At 46.9% G+C, this 22,587-nt stretch overlaps 1 protein-coding gene across 1 annotated transcript in view; it reads left to right on the forward strand.

The window, feature by feature from the left end:
- The window catches only part of FGD3 (FYVE, RhoGEF and PH domain containing 3), a 64,962-nt gene that overhangs the window by 31,420 nt on the left and 10,955 nt on the right, over positions 1-22,587 (forward strand). Inside the window, exons 4-14 of the mRNA XM_007182373.2 lie at positions 9,081-9,170; positions 9,879-10,015; positions 11,616-11,772; positions 12,180-12,318; positions 12,909-12,967; positions 14,290-14,436; positions 14,780-14,872; positions 16,079-16,158; positions 17,873-17,903; positions 18,809-18,916; positions 19,976-20,038. Coding sequence (XP_007182435.2) covers positions 9,081-9,170; positions 9,879-10,015; positions 11,616-11,772; positions 12,180-12,318; positions 12,909-12,967; positions 14,290-14,436; positions 14,780-14,872; positions 16,079-16,158; positions 17,873-17,903; positions 18,809-18,916; positions 19,976-20,038 — 1,104 coding nt within the window. The remainder of the gene's footprint in view (positions 1-9,080; positions 9,171-9,878; positions 10,016-11,615; positions 11,773-12,179; positions 12,319-12,908; positions 12,968-14,289; positions 14,437-14,779; positions 14,873-16,078; positions 16,159-17,872; positions 17,904-18,808; positions 18,917-19,975; positions 20,039-22,587) is intronic.

Below are 22,587 nucleotides of genomic sequence, written 5' to 3' on the forward strand. Positions count from 1 at the left end.
GAGGGAGTGGAAATTGTGAGCAAGAGTCTTTTTTTTTTTTTTTAATTTTATTTATTTATTTATTTATTTATTTATGGCTGTGTTGGGTCTTCGTTTCTGTGTGAGGGCTTTCTCTAGTTGCGGCAAGTGGGGGCCACTCTTCATCGCGGTGCATGGGCCTCTCACTATCGTGGCCTCTCCCGTTGCGGAGCACAGGCTCCAGACGTACAGGCTCAGCAATTGTGGCTCACGGGCTTAGTCGCTCCGCGGCATGTGGGATCTTCCCAGACCAGGGCTCGAACCCGTGTCCCCTGCATTAGCAGGCAGATTCTCAACCACTGCGCCACCAGGGAAGCCCACAAGAGTCTTTTTTTAATCACGTAATGATTTTATTCTTTTAATTGAAGTATAGTTGATATACAAATACTATATAAGTTACAGTAGAGTCTTTATTGTGGTTTCTGAGGAGAGGGATGGGTGAGACAGGGTAAACAGGCTTAAGATTGGCCAGTTTGAATAATTTCAGTGGGTCCTGTGCACAGGGGCTGTCCCTGGATAGCTAGCACCTGGACCTGTGTAATTAGGGCGGGGAATAGGGGAAAAGCAAGTATAAAGAAGGTGGTTGGGTGTGGGCTCTGGATGGGTTGGTTTGCACTTGAAAGACATTCTTGCCAGCTAATCCTTTACATCTCTAGGAATCAGCGAACCCTGGGAGGGACAGTCCCTCCAGGATCAGCAAGGCCCCAAAGTTTTGGTATCAGGATAATGCTGGTCTCATGGAATGAGTTAGGAAGTGTTCCTTATTCTTTAATTTTTTTGGAAAAATTTGAGAACAATTGGTATTAATTTCCCAGTGAAGCTATCTGTTTCTGGGCTTTTCTTTGTTGAGAAGTTTTTTATTGCTTATTTAACCTCCTTACTTGTTATTGGTCTGTGCAAATTTTCTATTTCTTCATGACTCAGTGTTGGTAGGTTGTGTGTTTCTAGGAATTTACCTATTTCTTTTAGCTTATCCAATTGTTGGCATTTAATTGTTCAGAGCCATCTCTTCTGATCCCTTGTATTCAACTGTGGTATCAGTTGTAATATTTCCTCTTTCATTTTATTTATTTGAGTTCTTTCTCATTTTTTTGGTAAGTCTAGCTAAAGGTTTGTTAATTTTGTTTATCTTTTCAAAAAACAACTCTTAGTTTTGTTGGTTTTTTCCCATTGTTTTTCTACTCTCTGTTTCATTTATCTCTGTTCTAATCTCCATTATTTCCTTCCTCCTGACTGCTTTGGGTTTAGTGTGTTCTTTTTCTAATCTTGAGGTGTAAAGTTAGGTTGTTGATTTGAGATCTTTCTTCCTTTTACATGTACGCACTTACAGCTATAAACGTCCCTCTTAGCACTGTTTTTGCCACATTCCATAAGTTTTGACATATTGTGTTTTCATTTTCATTTGTCTCAAGCTATTTTCTAATTTCCTTTGTGACTTCTTTGACTCTTCTTTAAGTGCGTATTTTCTAATTTCTACATATCTGTGGATTTTCCAGTTTTCCCTGTGCTGTTGATTTCTAGTTTCATTCTATTGTGATTGGAAAAGATATTTTATATGATTTCAATCTTCTTGAATTTGTTAATACTTGTTTTGTGACCTAACAAGTGGTTTGACCTGAAGAACGTTCTGTGTGCACTTGAGAAGAATGTACGTTCTGCTGTTGTTATATGGAGTGTTCTGCATATGTTTGTTAGGTTCATTTGATCTACAGTATTATTCAAATCCCCTGCTTCCTTATTGATATTTTGCATGTCCTATCCAGTATTGAAAGTAGAGTACTGACATCTCCTACTATTCTTTTGTTGCTATCTGTTTCTTGCTTCAATTCTGCCAAAGTTTGCTTCATATGTTTAGGAACTCTGAGGTTTGATGAATAAATATTTATAATTGTTATATCTTCTTGGTGAATTGGTCCTTTTAACATTATATAATGTCTTCCCTTGTATTGTGTAATGGTTTTTTTATTTAAAGTCCATTCTGTCTGATGTAAATATGGCCACTCGTGATCTCTTTTGTTTACCATTTCCATGAAATATCTTTTTCCATCTTTCACTTTCAACCTATGTACGTCCTTAAATCTAAAGTGAGTTTCTTGTGGGTAGCATATAATCGGATTTTTTAAAAAATCTGTTCAATCAATCCATGTCTTTTGATTGGGGAGTTTAATTCATTTGCATTTAAAGTAATTACTGGTAGGGAAGGACTTACTATTGCCTTTTTCATTGTTTTCTGTATGTTTTGTAGCTTTTTTTCCCTCTCTTACTGCTTTCCTTTTTTAAGTTTAATTGATTTTTTGTAATAATATGCTTTGATTCCCTTCTCATTGCCTCTTGTGTATATTCTATGTATTTTTTCTATTGCAATTACATAAAATAATTAAAGTTATAGTATTTTTTTTAAAGATCTTCCATCTGCTTTTTATTTTTTTATTGGAGTATAATTGCTTTATAATGTTATGTTGGTTTCTGCTGTACAACAAAGTAAATTAGCTATATGTATACATATATCCCCTCCCTCTTGGACCTCTCTCCCACCCCCCCATCCCATGCATCTAGGTCATCACAGAGCACTGAGCGGAGCTCCCTGTGCTATACCACATGTTCCCACTAGCTATCTATTTTACACATGGTAGTGTATTTATGTCAAACCTAATCTCCCAATTCATCCCTCCCTCCCCTTCCCCCGCCGTGTCCACACGTCCATTCTCTACATCTGTGTCTCTATTCCTGCCCTGCAAATAGGTTCATCTGTACCATTTTTCTAGATTCCATGTATATGTGGTAATATTTGATATTAGTTTTTCTCTTTCTGACTTACTTCACTGTTTCACTATGTATGACAGACTCGAGGTCCATCCACATCTCTACAAATGACCCAATTTGTTCTTTTCTATGGCTAATATTCCATTGTATAAATATGCCACATCTTCTTTACCCATTCATCTGTTGAAGGACATTTAGGCTGTTTCCATGTCATGGCTATTGTAAATAGTGCCGCAATGAACATTGGGGTACATGTGTCTTTTTGAACTATGGTTTTCTCAAGGTATAAGCCCAGTAGTGGGATTGCTGGGTCATACGGTAATTCTATTTTTAGTTTTCTAAGGAAACTCCATTCTATTCTCCACAGTGGAGGTATCAATTTACATGCCCACCAACAGTGCAAGAGGGTTCCCTTTTCTCCACACCCTCTCCAGCATTTATTGTTTGTGACTTTTTGCTGATGGCCATTCTGACTGGTGTGAGGTAATACCTCATTGTAGTTTTGATTTGCATTTTTCTAATAATTAGTGATGTTGAGCATCTTTTCATCTGTATAGCATTTTATTTTAAGCTGATAAAAACTTAACTTCAATGATATACAAAAACTCTACTCCTTTACAGCTCCCCCTCCCAGACACTCTATGTTATTGATGTCACAAATTATGTATTTATATATATAGTATGCACTTTCACGTAGATTTATAGTTTTTAAATGTTTTTGTCCTTTTTGTGTTATTTTCTATCAAAATTATGATAGTACAGGTTACTATATTTGTTCATGCATTTACCTTTATTGAAGAACCTTATATTTTTGTACAGCTTCATGTTGCTATCTACCATCTTTTCACAACTTGAAGGACTTACTTTAGCATTTCTTGTATAGCAGGTCTAGTGGTAATGAACTCTTTATCTTCTGTTTATTTGGGAAAGTCTTAATTTCTTCTTCATTTTTAAAATTTTTATTATTTTATTTTGTTTTATTTTATAAATTGGAGTATAGTTGCTTTACAATATTGTGTTAATTTATGCTGTACAGCAAAGTGAATCAGCTATATGTATACATATATCTCCTCTTTTTGGATTTCCTTCTCATTTCGGCCACCACAGAGCACTGAGTAGAGTTCCCTGAGCTATACAGTAGGTTCTCATTAGTTATCTATTTTATACATAGTATCAGTAGTGTTTATATGTTAATCGCAATCTCCCAATTCATCCCATCCCCCCCTTCCCCCTTGGAATCCATACGTTTGTTCTCTACTTCTGTGTCTCTATTTCTGCTTTGTAAATAAGATCGTCTACACCAATTTTTTCAGATTCCACATACGTTCATTAATATATGATATTTGTTTTTCTCTTTCTGACTTACTTCGCTCTGTATGACAGTCCCTAGGTCCATCCATGTCTCTACAAATGACCCAGTTTTGCTTCTTTTTATGGCTGAGTAATATTCCATTGCATATATGTACCACATCTTCTATATCCATTCATCTGTTGATGGACATTTAGGTTGCTTCCGTGTCCTGGCTATTGTAAATAGTGCTGCAATGAACATTGGGGAGCATGTATCTTTTTGAATTATGGTTTTCTCTGGGTATGTGCCCAGTAGTGGGATTGCTGGGTCATATGGTAGTTCTATTTTTTGCTTTTTAAGGAATCTCCATACTGTTCTCCATAGTGGCTGCATCAATTTACATTCCCACCAACAGTGTAAGAGGGTTCCCTTTTCTCCACACCCTCTCCAGCATTCATTGTCTGTAGGTTTTTTTTGGCTGCTTTGGATCTTTGTTGCTGTGCACAGGCTTCCTCTAGTTGCGGCAAGCGGGGGCTACTCTTCATTGAGGTGTGCAGGCTTCTCATTGTGGTGGCTTCTCTTGTTGTGGAGCATGGGCTGTAAGTACGAAGTCTTCAGTAGTTGTGGCTCGCGGGCTCTAGAGCGCAGACTCAGTATTTGTGGTGCACGGGCTTAGTTGCTCTGTGGCACATGGGATCTTACTGGACCAGGGCTCAAACCTATGTCCCCTGCCTTGGCAGGTGGATTCTTAACCACTGCGCCACCAGGGAAGCCCTATTGTTTGTAGATTTTTTGATGATAGCCATTCTGACCAGTGTGAGATGATACCTCATTGTAGTTTTGACTTGCATTTTTCTAATAATTAGTGATGTTGAGCATCTTTTCATGTGTTTGTTGGCCATCTGTATATCTTCTTTGGAGAAATGTCTATTTAGGTCTTCCGCCCATTTTTGGATTGGGTTGTTTGTTTTTTTGATATTGAGCTGCGTGAGCTGCTTGTATATTTTGGAGATTAATCCTTTGTCAGTTGCTTCATTTGCAAATATTTTCTCCCATTCTGAGGGTTGTCTTTTCATCTTGTTTATGGTTTCCTTTGCTGTGCAAAAGGTTTAAGTTTCATTAGGTCCCATTTGTTTATTTTTGTTTTTATTCTCGTTACTCTAGGACGTGGGTCAAAAAAGGTCTTGATGCAATTTATGTCAAAGAGTGTTCTTATGTTTTCCTCCAAGAGTTTTATACTGTCTGGCCTTACATTTATGTCTTTAATCCATTTTGAGTTTATTTTTGTGTATGTTAGGGAGTGTTCTAATTTCATTCTTTTACATGTAGCTGTCCAGTTTTCCCAGCATCACTTATTGAAGAGGCTATCTTTGCTCCATTGTATATTCTGGCCCCCTTTGTCATAGATTAGGTGACCATAGGTGCGTGGGTTTATCTCTGAGCTTTTGATTCTGTTCCATTGATCTATATTTCTGTTTTTGTGCCAGTACCATCTGTTTTGATTACTGTAGCTTTGTAGTATAGTCTGACGTCAGGGAGCCTGATTCCTCCAGCTCCAGTTTTGTTTCTCAAGATTGCTTTTGCTATTTGAGGTCTTTTGGGTTGCCAAACAAATTGTAAAATTTTTGTTCTAGTTCTGTGAAAAATGCCCTTGGTAATTTGATAGGAATTGCATTGAATCTGTAGATTGCTTTGGGTAGTATAGTCATTTTCACAATGTGGATTCTTCCAATCCAAGAACATGGTATATCTCTCCATCTTTTTGTGTCATCTTTGATTTCTTTCACCAGTATCTTATCGTCTTCTATGTACAGGTCTTTTGCCTCCCTCGGTAGGTTTTTTCCTAGGTATTTTATTCTTTTTGTTGCAATGGTAAATGGGATTGTTTCCTTAGTTTCTCTTTCTGATCTTTCATTGTTAGTGTATAGGAATGCAAGAGATTTCTGTGCATTAATTTTGTATTCTGCAACTTTATCAAATTCATTGATTAGGTCTAGTAATTTTCTGGTGGTATCTTTAAGATTTTCTATGTATAGTACCATGTCATCTGCAAACAGTGACAGTTTTACTTCTTCTTTACCAATTTGGATTCCTTTTATTTCTTTTTCTTCTCTGATTGCAGTGGCTAGGACTTCCAAAACTATGTTGAAAAATGGTGGCGAGGGTGGGCACCCTTGTCTTGTTCCTGATTTTAGAGGAAATGCTATCAGTTTTTCACTATTAAGAATAATGTTTGCTGTGCATTTGTCATATATGGCCTTTATTATGTTGAGGTAGGTTCCCTCTATGCCCACTTTCTGGAGAGTTTTTATCGTAAATGAGTGTTGAATTTTGTCGAAAGCTTTTTCTGCATCTATTGAGGTGATCATATGGTTTTTATTTTTCAATTTGTTAATATGTGTATCACATTAATTGATTTGTGTATATTGAAGAATCCTTGCATCCCTGGGATAAATCCCACTTGATCATGGTGTATGATCTTTTTAATGTGTTGTTAGATTTGGTTTGCTAGTATTTAGTTGAGGATTTTTGCGTGTATGTTCGTCAGTGATATTGGCCTGTAGTTTTCTTTTTTTGTGATATGTTTGTCTGGTTTTTGTATCATCGTCTTCATTTTTGAAAGATGGCTTTGCTGGATACATATTCTTGGTTGACAGCTTTTTTTTTTTCTTTCAGCACTTTAAATATATCATCCCTCTCCTCCCACCCCCCCTTTTTTTTATTATAATGTCTCCCAGTGTGGTTCTTTGGATTTATCCTATTTGGAGTTCTGTAAGCTTCTTGAATTCGTATGTCCATTTCTTTCCTCATATTTGGGACATTTTCAGCCACTAATTCTTCAAGTATGCTGTACTTGACTCCCAAAATGCATATATTGGTCCCTTGGGTAGTATCCCATAAGTTTCTTAGGCTCTCTTTGCTTTCTTCATTGTTTTTTTCTTTTTGTTTCTCTGATTTATGATTTCAAATGACCTAGCTTGAATGTTTCAGTCTAGTTATTGCAATTTTCAGTTCTAGAGTTTCTGTTTGGCTCTTTTTTTTTTAATAGTTTGTATCTCTTTATTGATATTCTCATTTTGTTCATGCATCACTTTCCTGATTTCACTTAGTTGTCTGTGTTCTTTTTTAGTTCATTGAGCATCTATATGACAGGTATTTAATATTTTTTACAGGCAGCTCATAGAGCTATGTTTCTTTAGGTTTAGTTTCTGGAATTTTATTTTGTTCCTTTAATCACACCATGTTTCCCTGTTTCTTTGTAATTTTTTGCTGGAATTTGGGCATCTGAAAAACAATCATCTCTCCAGTCTTTGCATGCTGGCTTTGTGCAGGGAAAACCTTAGCCAATCAGGCTGGAATTTCTAAGACCTATTAAACTTTTTCTGATCTCTTGCTCCCCTGGCATCTGCTTGCAGAACATCAGCTCTAACATGCTGCTTCCCTCTGTTTTCAAACTCTGCTGCTGGTCATGACAGCATTCCAAATCAGGCAAGACAGAAACCAGTCCCTCAGGCAGCTTCCAGATGAGCCAAAACTTTGGATGCACAGTTCACTCCTTTGTTTCCATCCTGAGGGAGGAGCCCTAGTGTGGGGGGAGGGGGTTCTTCCCAGTTGTGCTGTGCTATGCTGCATGAGGGAGGAACACAAAAGGGTGTTCCAAACATGCCAATTTTCATTCTCTATTTGATAGAATCTCTTCTTAGTTTTACAATGCCTTGGAAGCTGTAGCTTCTCAGCTGGTCTCCAGAGTTTTCACAGAGGTATTCTTATTTGTATACTGTTAACTCATGTGTGAGGGAAGGAGGACCTATAACTTTCTTTCTTTTTTTTAAAATATATTTTCTTGAAGTATAGTTTATTTATAATGCTGTGTTAATTTCTACTGCACAGCAAAGTGATTCAGTTATATATATATATATTTAATATTCTTTTCCATTATGGTTTATCACAAGATATTGAATATAGTTCCCTGTGCTATACACTAGGACCTTGTTGTTTATCCATTCTATATATAGTAGTTTGCATTTGCTAATCCCAAAATCCCAATTCATCCCTTCCCCCACTTTGGCAACCACAAGTCTGTTCTCTATGTCTGTGAGCCTGTTTCTGTTTCATAGATAAGTTCATTTGTGCCATATTTTAGATTCTACATATAAGTGATATCATATGGTCTTTCTCTGTCTGGCTTACTTCACTTAATGTGATAATCTCTAGCCCATGTTGCTACAAATGGCATTATTTCATTCTTTTTAATGGCTAATATTCCATTGTATATATGTACCACATCTTCTTTATCCATTAATCTTTTGATGGACATTTAGGTTGTTTCCGTGTCTTGGCTATTGTAAATAGTGCTGCAATGAACATTGGGGTGCATGTATCTTTTTGAATTATAGTTTTGTCTGAACATATGCCCAGGAGTGGGATTGCAAAATCATATAGCAACTCTATTTTTAGTTTTTTGAGGAACCTCCATAGTGGCTGCACCAATTTACATTCCCAGTGTAGAAGGTTTCCCTTTTCTCCACACCCTCTCTAGCATTTCTTATTTGTAGACTTTCTAACGATGGCCATTCTGACCAGTGTGAGGTGGTACCTCATTATAGTTTCGATTTGCATTTCTCTAATAATTAGCAATGTGGAGCATCTTTTCATGTGCCTGTTGGGAGGGCCTGTAGCTTTCTAATCTGCCACCTTGCTGATGTCACTCCACAATATATTTTGATGTGGCTATTGCAGCTCCTCTGTAGTTAAAGCCCCGGGAAGATAGAGTTCTCTCTGGGCTGCAGAAGGTTTGGGGGGTGTTGGTAGAAACTATTATGTCTTCCCCAGAAACCTCCCTGGAAATTCCATCTGTGAGAACTGAGCCCCACATCCCAGTCCCAGCAGCCTCCTCTGGCCTTTTGGGGCCCCTGGTCATCCCTGGCATACAGCGGGTAGCCTTTGTCATATGCTGCCTCCCCAAAACTCATCTTCCCCAGGTGAGCTATGGCTCTTCTCTTCACAGTGCTCTGAGCCCCAGAAGCTGCTCCACATTGCCCAGGAGCTGCTGCACACTGAGGAGACCTATGTGAAGCGTCTGCACCTGCTAGACCAGGTAGACCTCCTGGCTTGGGCCTGCCTTTGTCCACTTCCAGAGTTTCAGTGGGCAGTTTCAGAGGCAAACTTTCTATCTTAGCATTGGCTAGGGCTTGCTGTTGGAGTATGACTGACATGAATACTAAAACTTGGACAAATTTAAGTCTCCTCCAGAAAGTCTTAGTTTTTGCTTTCAGAACTTGTGGCTCTGGGGCAACGGTCTCATCCAGTCACCTTGGGGTTTTTTTCTTCTTGGCAGTTAAATTATCTGAGCATGTAAATGGCCTCTGGACATCTTTCTGCATAAATAGTTGGGACAGTGGGTGGCACTCTCCCTGTCCACCTGGCAACGTGGGGTTTATGAGCACAGGAAGTAAAACTCCAACAGAAACTGGGTTTTGACAGGTGCTTCTTCTGTTTGTAGCTCACAAAGCAAAGAAAGGAAATCAGGACCATCCATTTCCCTTGAAAGGCAGATGGGAGAAAGATGGCCTGTCCCTATCTAGAGGGGACTGTCCCTGCCTCACCCCCAATTCTTAGTCATAAGTAAGCTTGCTTTAAGACCATAAGTTTCTTTGAGCCAGTTTGATGAAGTGGAAGGTTCACTAAGAAAACACAAGGCAATGGCAGCCTCTCTTGAGCTCCCATACCTGCAGCAGAAGCATGATTGTAACCATCTGCAGTGACCCACACTCAGTGACCACTGCATGGGCTTCTCCGTGCCCAGGTTTTCTGCACCCGACTGATGGAAGCAGGAATCCCTTCGGAAGTCACCACAGGCATCTTCTCTAACATCTCCTCCATCTATTGCTTCCATGGGCAGTTCCTCCTGCCTGAGCTGAAGACACGGATCATGAATGAGTGGTAAGTGCAGCTCATGGTGCCCGGGAAGTGTAGGGGCTGGCATCTCCCAGGGAGTTTGGCTCCAATGCCCTTAGTGGTTGAGGGTCATGGTGACACTATTGCAGTGGTTTTGTTGAATACTCTCCGCCAAGCAGCCTCTAAATCTGGGGTTTGCATGCCCAAAAGCCAGGAGGCACCTAGGGAGCCTGTCTCATAGTGCCCTGGGCTCTCTTTCTGTAGGGTCCTGGGCCAACCCTGACCCCAAGCTCTCTCAGTGTCTTAGCTTCTTCATCTGCAAACTAAAGGGGCTTTAATACCTGCTCAGGGCTTTGTGGAATTTAAATGAGGTTTGCCATCTGCAAACACCAGTGAATAGACAGTGCTTATTGGTTTATTTTCCCTCCTAGTGTATATTGCACCTCTGCTTTAAAAAATGAGATGTTTTTCTTCCTCAGCAGTGTCGCCAGAGGGCTGTCCATCTGTCCCTCTGCCGCTTCCGTTCATTTGTAGCAGAGGGACTGCCCAGCTGTAAGAAATGATAATAAAACATTACAGGCATGGCCCCCAGCTTGCCATTCTCCACATTATGTGCTTCCCCCTCTGTTCTGGGTGCTGCTGCAGCTTTGCTTTGGGGTCTCTGCTGTCTCCCCTCTTCACTGGCCTGACTTGAGCCAGTGTGTGGTTCTCCTGTGGTAAGAGGGGAAGAGGCCATTCTCCAAGCTGCAGCCAGGCCAGGGAGAACACAGAGGCCAGGGGGCTTGACTGGGGGTTGTCCCTGCACCTGCAAGGCTCATCGAGGGTCCAGGGCAATTTGTAAATGTTTAGAAAGACATGCTCCACCTGCAGAGCAGGTTGTACTGTGTCCAAGGCCATGAGGTTAAAGCTCAGGGCTAGACTGGCTTTCTGTCTGATGCAGTGCACACCTGCTAGATATGAGTTTTCTCCTCAAGGCCCTGGAGAGACTGTCAGCACACAGACACTCCTTGTATAATAATGGTACGAGAGTCCAGCAGCTTGTCCATCCATCTTCACAGGTGGTGGGCCTTTGAGTGCACGTTCCTAGTAATGCTGCAGAGGATGACTTTATGCATATGCCTTTTTTTCTTCTTTTTGATTATTTCTTTAGGATAAATCCCCCACAGTTCTAAGGTCAAAGGTTATTAATATATTTTCTGCTCCTTGAAATTTATTTCCAAATCCCTGTCCAAACCATTCATTATTACACAGTGCTGCTTTCCCATGACATTGCCAGAGTTAGATTGCCCCATTGTTCCTAATCTTTGCTCATACAGAAGAAGTATAATGGGGTTTTCTTGATTCTTTTTGATAACTGTGGCTCATCATTAAAGTGATTCCATTATTACTAGCAACTCCTGGTTTTGAGCAATCGTTCTATGACTGCACGGTTGAAGTACTTTACATGATCCTCTAGGTAACACATTATTTTCCATCCCATGTGATACAGGGGAGGAAAGTAAGGCTTAGGGAAGGTGACCAGTTTGCCCACCAACACACAGAGCTGGGAGTCAGGCCATTGTCCCATAGCTCCCTGGTGAAGTCCCTGACCCACCGTGGCCCTTCACTGGAGCTGTTTGTCTGACGATCTCACTCCCCCACAAAGGGACACAAACCCCCGGCTTGGAGACATCCTGCAGAAGCTGGCCCCATTCCTCAAGATGTATGGTGAATATGTCAAGAACTTTGACCGGGCCGTGGAGCTGGTGAGCACCTGGACCCAGCGCTCACTGGTATTTAAGGACATTGTCCAAGGCATCCAGGTAGGGCGGTCCCACCTCTGCTTCACGGGCACAGTGCTGGGTTTGTGTTTCAACATGGAGAAAATCAGTAAAATTGTGGGATGTGTCCAGATGCTCTATTGATGTTTTGATCCTTAAAATAACTCCCAGAGACAAATCATCATTCTCATTTCATGGGTGAGGAAATCGTGGCTCAAAAAGTTTGTGCGATCTGTGTCATCACAAACTATTATTCAATAGGACCTGGGTCTAGAGCAGCCCTGCCTTGGGTCCAGCTCCTTACTCCATCGTTCAACCTCTCCAAGCCTCAGTTTCCTCTGCTGTAAGATGTGGTCTGCAGTCATTTGGGTACAGTACTCCAGGCAGCCTCCTGGGGGATCCACACATGTGTCCATGGGTGCCCCACACTGCTTCTATCTCCCCCACAGAAGCAGGAGATGTGCGGAAACCTGACGCTGCAGCACCATATGCTGGAGCCCGTGCAGAGGGTCCCCCGTTATGAGCTGCTGCTCAAGGACTATCTGAAGAGGCTCCCAGAGGATGCCCCAGACTGGAAGGATGCAGAGAGTGAGCCAAGCCGGCCACAGGCTGAGGAGCTCCTGGGCAGTGGGAGCTGGGGCCCCTGCTGAAAACCCACACTGAGAGAGACAGAGAGTCAGAGACAGAAAGAGAGAGACAAAGAGATAGAGACAGAGAGACAGATAGAGACAGAGAGACGGAGAGAGCTCCAAGTGACCCCTAAACAAGGAGGTGACTGAGAGTCTAAGTGTAAGGGAAAACCGCCCCTGCCCCCACTGTAGTACGAGGGGTGGATGATGGTTCTGTGGAGGGGGCTGCTAAGTGTTGGCAGAGCTTAGGCCCCACGGAGGACCTTATGGGGCTGGCAAGGCTGCTCCTGGTGCATGGGCAGCAGCTGGCGGGCAGCATGGGGCAAGGTCTGCACAGGAGAGTGGCATGCCAGCCCTGGCGGACCCCCAGCAAATGGGATGCGTCTGCAGGGTCACACCCCCACACCCAGGGCCAGGTCTCATGAGCAGCCTGGTACAGCCGTGGGAAAGGGCAGGAGCAGGGCAGAACCTGACACTAAGCCTCGTGGGGCAACTACCTGGGTGGAGTCACCAGGCGCCCTGCAGCTTGACTCTGTCTTCTTCCTGCAGGGTCCTTGGAGCTCATCTCCACAGCTGCCAACCACTCCAACGCTGCCATTCGGAAAATGGTGAGTGTGGGCGACCCTGGAAGATGCCCGAGGGACCAGTAGTTTGGGGCAGGGAGGGCACAGGGTGGGCCAGGCACTGTCAGCATGCATACTCACCCACCTGTCCCCCAGGAACACAGAGGCTCCACTGAGAGCCAGACAGGCCTGTCCCTTACTAGCTTGGTGATTGCTGGTAAGTTATATAGCGCTCCATGCCTCAGTTTCCCCATCTGTAAAATGAGGTCACTGACAGAATCTGTCTCATTGGGCTGTTGTGGGGATTAAATCACTCTACATAAAGTGCTCAGAACAGGACCTGGCATAATTTAATGTTAGCTCTTGGTGTTAGCATCATTCATTTGTTCGTTCATTCACTCACTGAAGCTCTGTCAGCTGGGGCTGCTCTAACAAAGTATTGTAGACTGGACAGCTTAAACAGCAGACATTTACTCTCACCATTCCGGAGGCTGGAAGTCCAAGACCACGGTGCTGGCGGATTTGGTTCCTGGCTTGTAGACAGCCACCTTCTCGCTGTGTCCTCACATGGCAAAAAGAGAGAGCGAGCTCTCTGGTGTCTCTCTTAATAGAGCTCTAATCTCATCATGCCCCCATCCCTCCCCCACCCCATGACCATGACCTCATCTAAACTTAATCACCTACCAAAGGCCCCACCTCCAAATACAGCCTGAAGGTGGAGGAGATGGTGTCCTCTTGTTGATCTAACGCCCCCGAGTAATAGGCTCTGCCGATGGGGAGGCCTCCTAGCCCATACCAATGCCTTTTGACCCAGTGGGCCCTGTCTTCACAGGCCCTTGTTTGGCCTGCACACTGCCTGGACATGGTGTAAGAATTTCTAAATCCTTGCCCAGAATTAGAGATCAGGTCATTTCACAGGAGAATCCAAATTCCTGGCTTTACTGGAAAACTCTGAAAACCCCAGGCCCACACTGCAACCTGGGACGAGGCGAGGTGCCCCCTAAGTGGGCCGGCTCTCCAGGCCGCCACAGTCCCTACCCAGCCCTGGTTGCCTCAGTCCTGAGACCTATTCACTTTCACATGGACACTGTTGTTTTTTGAGAGGAAAAAGAAAGTGAAATATTTCTTTGACCCCATATCTCTCAAAAGGGAGAAATGAGAGACAGGCCGCCTGTTTTGGGGCAGCTCTTGCTATGTGTGGTCCACGTCCTGTGTCCTCATTACCTGCCTGTCCCCGGAACTGGGTCTGGAGCCCCCAGACCAGATGGGCCTGAGGTCAGGCCCACAGTGGGGCACCCATGGCAACCTAAACAGGTGACATTTCACTCTAGATCCTTTTTATCTAATTTTCCCCGTGTCTCTCTCAGGAGAAAATGCACAAGCTCTTGGAGGTGTACGAGAGACTGGGTGGGGAGGAGGACATCGTCAACCCTGCAAACGAGCTGATCAAGGAGGGCCACATCCAGAAGCTATCAGCCAAGAATGGCACGACCCAGGACCGCCACCTCTTCCTGGTGAGCCCCCATCCGGTCACACCCAGCCCTGCCCAGTCCTGCCCAGCCCAGCTGCAGAACCACGCCCCTGCCATGCCACACCCAGCCCAGGTGCAGAGCCCGGGCAACCCAGCCACTCAGCCACACCCTCACCCAACCCAGGCCCAACCAGCTGCAGAGCCACGCCCCACCGCTAAGCCACTCCCCCAGTCCAACCCCCAGCGTGCCCTCACCACGCCCACATTCAGCCCAGCCCCGCCTAGCCCTGCCCACTCCTGCCAGAGCCACGCCCCACCTCCTCCCTGGGGTGTTCCTCTGCGGAGTCAACCGCCCCTCATCCCATACCTGCCCGTCATTATCGCAGTTCAACAGCATGATCCTTTACTGTGTGCCCAAACTGCGGCTCATGGGCCAGAAGTTCAGTGTCCGGGAGAAGATGGACATTTCCGGCCTCCAGGTGGGTGAGCCCCTCCCACCAATCTGTTCCCCTGGGAAAGCACAGAGCAGATGTAGGGACACAGCGCTTTAGCCACCAAAGCACTCACTGCTGTGCAACTGGTTGCCTGCCTGCTTCTCTGGGCCTTGCTTCTATCCTGACCCAGGCGTGAGGGAACATCTCTGAGGGTGCCTTGGCCTAGCATCCTGGGCTGAATGGGCAGGATCCCCTGTCCCTCCACTTGGCCTACCTGCCAGTGCGCTGCTGGATTCATGTTGGCAGGATGAAGCACAATGCCAGGACCTGGGTCGTCTCCCGTCCCCTGTGAAGTCAGCCCTAAGGGCCCCATTTACAGACTCTAAGGGAAACTTGGGGTGAATGCAGATGGGGTGCCCATCCTGCCTGTTCCCTGGTCCTTGGTCCCATGCTCTCTCCACTCCTGCACCAATTTGGAGCCCAGATGAGGTTCTGCAGGCACTTGTACCCAAGGTCCAGATGACCTGTTGTTCCTGCTGTCCCTATTCCTTGAGTCCATCGATGTCTCGTGCTGTGGGGCTGCTGGAGCTGGAGTCAGTCCCCCTCTCCTGTGGGGGAGTGCTTTGAATTAAACGGGCACTCCAAAAATACTGGCTAAATCAAAGTATTGAGTTACTCTAAAAAGTGAAGGGGTGCATTAGTGATACAAAAAATTCCCTCTGACAGTGGCCAGCCTGTGGGCCACATCCAGCCAAGGGCTGTGGGAGTGCGGTGTCAAGGGGATGAGGGAAGGCTCCCTGTTGCAAGACACCGGCAGATCCAAGGTACCTGCCCATGGGGCCTCAGAAACCCCAGCAGAGTAGTGGAGACCCTCCTGGCTCTTCTCCTAAGATTCCCATCCCTGTGTCGGGAGTGCCTGTGGGTAACTTTGTGGGGAAAGGCACTGGGGCTGACTTCCTGGGAAGCCCTGAGAGCAGGCAGATTTGGCCGGCACAGTTCCAAAACAGTGGATGAGTGGTCCTAGCCCTGCCTGAGTAGGTCGGTGGTCCACCCTCCGCCATGGACTGACTCATGGAGTGGCCCGCAGCAACCATGACCCTAAGCCGAGCACTTCCCTGCAGACTCACTGGGTCACCTCTGCGCCCCATTTCTCAGGGAAAGACCTCCAAGTCTGAGAGTGTGAGTCCACAGTTCAGGACCTGCTAAAAGTGACCTACTGTTTTTGTTTTGTCCTTTGTTGTATGCCTTCAGGTGCAGGATGTCGTCAAGTCAAATGCAGCCCCCACATTCATCATAACTGGAAAGAAAAGGTCCCTGGAGCTACAAACTCGGTAGGCTTCAGCTGCCTTGGTGTCTGCTGCTGTGTGAATGTGTTTGACCTGAAATTTTAGCAGATGGCTTCCTTTTCTAAACTGGATAACCTTTCGATGTGTTTTTATTCATTTTACTCGCTTATTTGTGGTTTAAAATGTAACAGTACTAAGGGGAAGTCAAGGAAAATTAAGCCTCTGCCCACCCCCTGTTCCCCACCTCCAGAAGACATTCTTTTTTTTTTTTTTTAAATTAATAGCTACTTTATTTATTTATTTATTTATTTTTTTTAGCTTCGTTGGGTCTTCGTTTCGTGCGAGGGCTTTCTCTAGTTGCAGCGAGCGGGGGCCACTCTTCATCGCGGTGCGCGGGCCTCTCACTATCGCGGCCTCTCTTGTTGCGGAGCACAGGCTCCAGACGCGCAGGCTCAGCAGTTGTGGCTCACGGGCCCAGTTGCTCCGTGGCATGTGGGATCTTCCCAGACCAGGGCTCGAACCCGTGTCCCCTGCATTAGCAGGCAGATTCTCAACCACTGCGCCACCAGGGAAGCCCCAGAAGACATTCTTAACCATCTCTGAAGTATCCTTCCGGAATTTCTGTCCCCATACATATATATCTATTTTTTATTTTGTTTATTTATTTTTAAAATAAATTTATTTATTTATTTATTTATTTTTGGCTGCGTTGGGTCTTTGTTGCTGCTCCGGGCTTTCTCTAGTTGCAGCGAGCAGGGGCTACTCTTCATTGTGGTGCTCAGGCTTCTCATTGTGGTGGCTTCTCTTGTTGCAGAGCACGGGCTCTAGGGCGCATGGGCTTCAGTAGCTGTGGCACGCGGGCTCAGTAGTTGTGGCTCGCAGGCTCTAGATCGCAGGCTCAGTAGTTGTGGCGCACGGGCCTAGTTGCTCAACGGCATGTGGGATCTTCCCAGACCAGGGCTCGAACCCTTGTCTCCTGCATTGGCAGGCGATTGTTAACCCCTGTGCCACCAGGGAAGCCCTGTATCTATTTTTTAAATCACAGATGACCATTTTCTATCTAGTCTGTTCTTCATCTTGCTTTTTTCATTTAATTTATCAGAAATCATCCCATATATGAGCACCATTTTCTAAAGCAGCATAATTTTCCAATATGATCATTGGCTGGTTCCCATTGACGGGCACCTAGGTCCTCTGGGGTCTTGCTGTTGCAGATGGTGCTGCAAGCAGTATCCATGAACCAAGTTTTGTACATATGTGTCGTTACTTCCATCTGGTAGATTCCTGGAGTAAAATTGCTGGCCAAAGGGTAGCATGTCCACTTTAAATTTTGGTGGCTATTGTCACACTACCCTGTAAGATGGTGCGTGACTTGTGGCAGGGCTTGGGAGAGCCCATCTCTCACTTCCGCCAATGATGTGAGATCTTTGCAATGACCCATTGTGGCCCAGGGAAGTGTTGATTTACATCCCCTGCAGAGGGCTCTGCATACCAAGCTTACCACATCCAGCCACATCTGACTTCATCTGGCCATACCTGACCCCGCCTGCACCCACAAGGCCACACTTAACCTCACCTGACTGCACCTGGTGATACTGGCCACAGTGTTCCAGAGCCTTTGGGACCACTCTCCCAAGCCTTGAGTTGCACTTCCAGGCAGTGAGCAGCGCAGGCATGTACTGCAGGGCTGAGAGGAATCAGGTGGTTTACAGTCAGTATCCAAGACTAAATGAATAAAATACTCTTTTGGCTTTTATAGGACAGAAGAGGAAAAGAAAGAATGGATTCAGGTGAAACTCCTAAAGTTTTAAAGTAACCAAATGACCAAATTCTTGAGCGGTATGGCCATTTCATGTTGGAGCAAGGGATGGGATGGCTCCGTGTCCCCCCAGGTATTACCCACCCATCTATCCACCTTGAAGTGATGGGGTGACCAAGTTTATAAGCACCTTCAGACTCCACAAACCTTTGAATCCATTCTCTTATTTGGGGCTCCCCAGTAAACAAATAAACATAAAGGCCTGGAGGTGGGCATGCAGGGAGGTGCCCTCACCCTGGGGAGGATCTCCACTGTCTGGCAGCTCCAAGGTGGGTCCATGTTGTCCTTCTCTCCATGGCTGGCAGGAGCAGTGGGTCTTGCAGGACGAGCAGCTTGACTCCCAGGACGGAGCCTGTGCTTCCAGAGATAGGCCAGGCAGTGTCCTGGGGCAGCGAGAGCAGGCTCAGCTCAGAACCAGCCATGGTAGGGGCACAGGTCAGGAGGGCCACGGCAGAGCGGAGGCCAAGGCAGTGACCGAGGTTGGCAGACCACCGCCAGGCCAAATGCTAACCATTAGATTTGTGGCTCCCAAAATTCATAAGACAGAAATCTGAGTGAGAAGAGAAAAAGGAAATTGAAACAGATATTAGATGGGAATGCTGTTGTAGGAAATGGAAACATGGCCTCGAATCCATATAAAATGTTCCGAGAGCATCTGCTCTTGGCTTGGAGTACTGCATGTGGGTGGCACTGGGACCCATGGAGATTGGAATGGAGACCGGGTCAGTCACTGATCACATCCCTGAGCCTCGTTTCCTCATCTCAGAGGACATGTGAGCCTGTTGGTCAGGGGAAAACGCAATGACCACAGGACCCTTGTCCTCACCCTCCTGGAATGCTCTCTGAGGGCCCTTGTTCTTTGTGGTTTTGTTTCAGGTCATTGAGGCCACCATTGAGAAGCACAAGCAGAACAGCCAGACTTTCAAGGCCTTCAGTGGCTCCTTCGGCCAGGATGAGGATTCCTCCCTCACTCCAGACCCGCCTGTGAGTGCCAGTGTCCCTGGGGTGACCCAGGCCCTTTGCACAAGGACTGGTGTCTGGGAGGGAAGCTGGTCCCCATGCTCTCCTCATGCCCACCTTTATTGAGCATGCATGTGGGGACCCTTGTGCCTCGTAGCTGGGGTGGTCAGCGCTTGGACAGGAGGGAGGGAAGGACAGGCCTGGATAAAGCTGCTACATGAGGCATTGTCCTATCACATGCACCTAGGGGCTGTGATCTTATCAGCAGGGGTAGCTTGCTCCCCATGGGAAACTGTCCCCAGGCCTGGGGGGAGCCAGGAAGCAGGATCCCCACCCAGGGCCAGATGGGTCCACCCTAGGCCTTGGCCATTCCCTCTGTCTGGGTACAACCAAACATGACTTCACAGTGAGGGTCCCTCACTCCATGCCTCAGGGACATCCCTGAAGCTAAGGGATACTCAGCCCAGCCTGGCTGAGCAGCCCTGAGTCCCAGACACCAGGCCTGATTGGCCCTCCCTGTGGTCTCACTGGTCTGTGGCCCACAGGCCACCTCATTATCCACTTAATATTTGCATCAAATCTCCATTTTGTCTGCTTTCTGGACTATTTTAGAAGAAAACTTTGTGTTGTCCCGGGCAGGGAACGTACTGTCCCCTACCTTGAAAAGAGGTGACCTGGAAACAGAACCCCCCGCCCCACCCCATACCTGCCATTAAAGTTGGTGCAGAGACAGAGCCTGACCATAGACGGCAGGGCACCGAGCTCTCCACAGATGCCTGAGGAAAGAGCTAGAGGCCAGGGCCACCTCACATGGTGTGATGCAGCTGGCTAGGCCTGGTGGGCCTCAAGGAGGTTCATACCTGCCCACCGCCCTCCACCCCAGCTGGGAAATGATAACTCTTCTGAGATGCCTTCAGGCCAGGGAGGACAGATTCCCAAAGTCATAGCAGACACTAGGCCCCGACAGTCTTCCTCCTGACCCTGTGACCAGACAGAAGGAATGGTGGCATTCCAACACTGCATTGGATGTCAGCATGTGGCCACGGAACCTCTGCTCATGCCAGCTGTCTTTGTCCCCTCCAGATGGTGAGCGCCAACTCAGAGGTGCCTGCAGTGGTAGCCACTGGTGGAGCGGGTGCTGCAGGGGTGAGTGACCCCCCCCAGCTTTGACAGGGGTGGGAGGTGGAAGTTGGGGTCAGACCAGGGTGACCTGAGGGTGAGGGTTTAGCCTCCCCCTTCCATGTGACCTGGGTCCTCACACTGATGGCCCCTGGGGCCTGTTGGTGGAGGGTTGGGGCAAGCCCGCTGGGACCCAAATGTCCATTTTCTTGGGTGGGTGAAGGTTACACAGCTGAGTTCTTCTGAAGACTTGTGCTCTTTACCACAGGTAAAGTATGCCTGGATGAAATGTGGATCAAGGCGGTACCTGGCCCTCAGGAGGCTCAGTCAATGTGGGCGGAGAAGGCATGGTCCAGGGTCAGATAGCCTGTGTCCATGTCCCCACCCTGACAGGGCCAGGCCACGGGACTATGCCCGAGTCCCTCCTGCTCTGTCAGTTTGGGAGATTAGTAACAGGGTAAATGTATGCGCCTTGCATGCAGTGAGTATCCAGGACAGGGAAGCATCATTATTAACCACTGGGCCTAACAGTCGTGAAGTCTGATGACATTTATAAGCCTAGACTACCAAGGAGGTGCTGTACCCTGCATCCTGAGAGGGGATTCTCCTGGGCATCCTCGCTTTGCCCTATCCCTCAGTTTTCCAGGCTCGGAAGGAATGAGTGGAGGCCTGAGCCCCAGCCTGACCCCTAACAGGGGGTTTGCTCCTAAAGGGGAACTTCTTCCATGGGTGGGTCGGTACTGCCCCCACATTCTCTTCACTGTGCCTGCCTCTCCTTCCCTCCCCCCCAACTTCTCTATCTCACATCCCTCATCTGGGCCAGCACTCCCTTGGTGGCAGGTGCTCCCCAGTTGGACAGCAAAGTCTGCCTGAATTTAGCACCAACTTGCAGAGCTCCTTCTTTTCTGGCTACAAGGGCCACCCTGCTGGTCATCACAGCCATTCTGGGTTGGCACTTGTTAGGGTCAACCCATTTTAAGAAGAGGAAACGGGCTTGATAGGTGAGGAGACCGGGCCTTTGGCTCAAAGGCCTTGTGGGACTTGACTTTCCTGGGACAGCAGCAGAGGGAGGGACGGATGTCTAGCTCATCATGGGGAGTAAGTGTTCCTGTCCTGATGTAGATTTTTAGTAAGAAAACTAGTCCCCTCCTCCCACACGATCCATGCTGCTGGGTAGCATTGAGCCCCTGCTGAGGCCCCAGAACAGATGTGCCCAGATGCCCCAGTCCCCTGCTCTGTTACAAGAGCAGAAGCTTTGCCAGGTCACCACACGACCCCTGACCCAACGTGTCTCTGACTGCCGGCACTGGGAAAACGTTGAGAAGTTTTTGGGCTCCCAGGGAGGGATGGAGCGTTTCTAGGGCATCATGGGCTTCAGGGACCAAGTGAGAGGAGGGAACCCCCTTATTTGAGTGCTACTGCTGCCACATGGTGGTACTGCGAGAACCAAGAGGAGCCTGTGCTAATTTGTTTGAACTCAGAGTCAGGAAATCTGAAAGCAGCACTATCAGCAGGGGAGAGATGGTCTTGTCACAGCCCCTCAAACTCCCTGAGGGGCTTCCTGCATTGTGGCTCTGTCTGGCCTTGGCTTCCTTCCAGCCCAACCTCCCCCACCATGCCCTGGCCTCCCTCACTTGGCCGTGTCCCAGGGCCTTTGCACCTGCTATCCCCTCTGTGCAGAATGCCTCAATTATGCCTACTCTGCCCCAAGGCCTCATCTGTGAAGCCCTCGCGGCTGACCCTAGAGTCACCGACAAGTGTTTCTCACATGAAGCAACCCACCATCAGCTTTCTGAATCACCAAACTGTGCGTGTGAGGCTGGCAGTGTGCTATTGGGCTCCTTTCTGGAACGTCTAGGAATGTCATGAAAAGCAGCTTGCACACTCAAGCTTCATCTGTGTAACTAACTGCCCAGAGAAAAATGACAGATGGGGCCTCTGCAGCTTTCCAATCAGCTCCAGGGTCCCTTGGCCAGGGTTTCTGACAACCTCCATGATGGCCCTTTGCATGAAGCACTGCTTCTCCCTGCCTCTGCAGGGGAGCTGAGCTGGACTCCCTGCAGGGCCCTCTGCTATCCGACCCTTGGCCTGGGGCAGGCCGGAAGGCATCAAGGGCCGCGAGCAACCCCCATTCTTTGTAGGGTGAGTCCACAGGCAGGCCTCAGTCCGTGGATGCAGGGAAAAGTGGAAGTGGCTGCGGGCTGTGTGGTCAGGGAGACAGGGCTGAGGAAGATCCAGTGCCAAGGCAGAGAGAGAGGAGCAGGAGGTGGGGCTGGCACACATGACAGGCAGTGCCCATCAGAGAATGTTCTAGCTGGAAGGGACCTGAAGGTCACATGTTTAATGTTTTAACACGTGGAGTGGGTCCTGACATGAGGCCTTGGGCAACTCCTCCCCCTCTACCCTTACCTTCCCTTGGGTGGGGAGAAGAGAGAGAGCTCAGTGAAGCTCCTGCCATACAGGGTGAGTCCGAGATGTGCTCAGTGGATATATGTGGAAAGTACCCCAAAGTGGGTTTTAATTCTGGCACTAGAAAGAGTGATCTTTGCTACAACATGCCAGATGTAAGCTTTTGG

The sequence above is a fragment of the Balaenoptera acutorostrata genome, chromosome 6, assembly GCF_949987535.1.
Source record: "Balaenoptera acutorostrata chromosome 6, mBalAcu1.1, whole genome shotgun sequence".
In the NCBI taxonomy this organism is placed as follows: Eukaryota; Metazoa; Chordata; class Mammalia; order Artiodactyla; family Balaenopteridae; genus Balaenoptera; species Balaenoptera acutorostrata.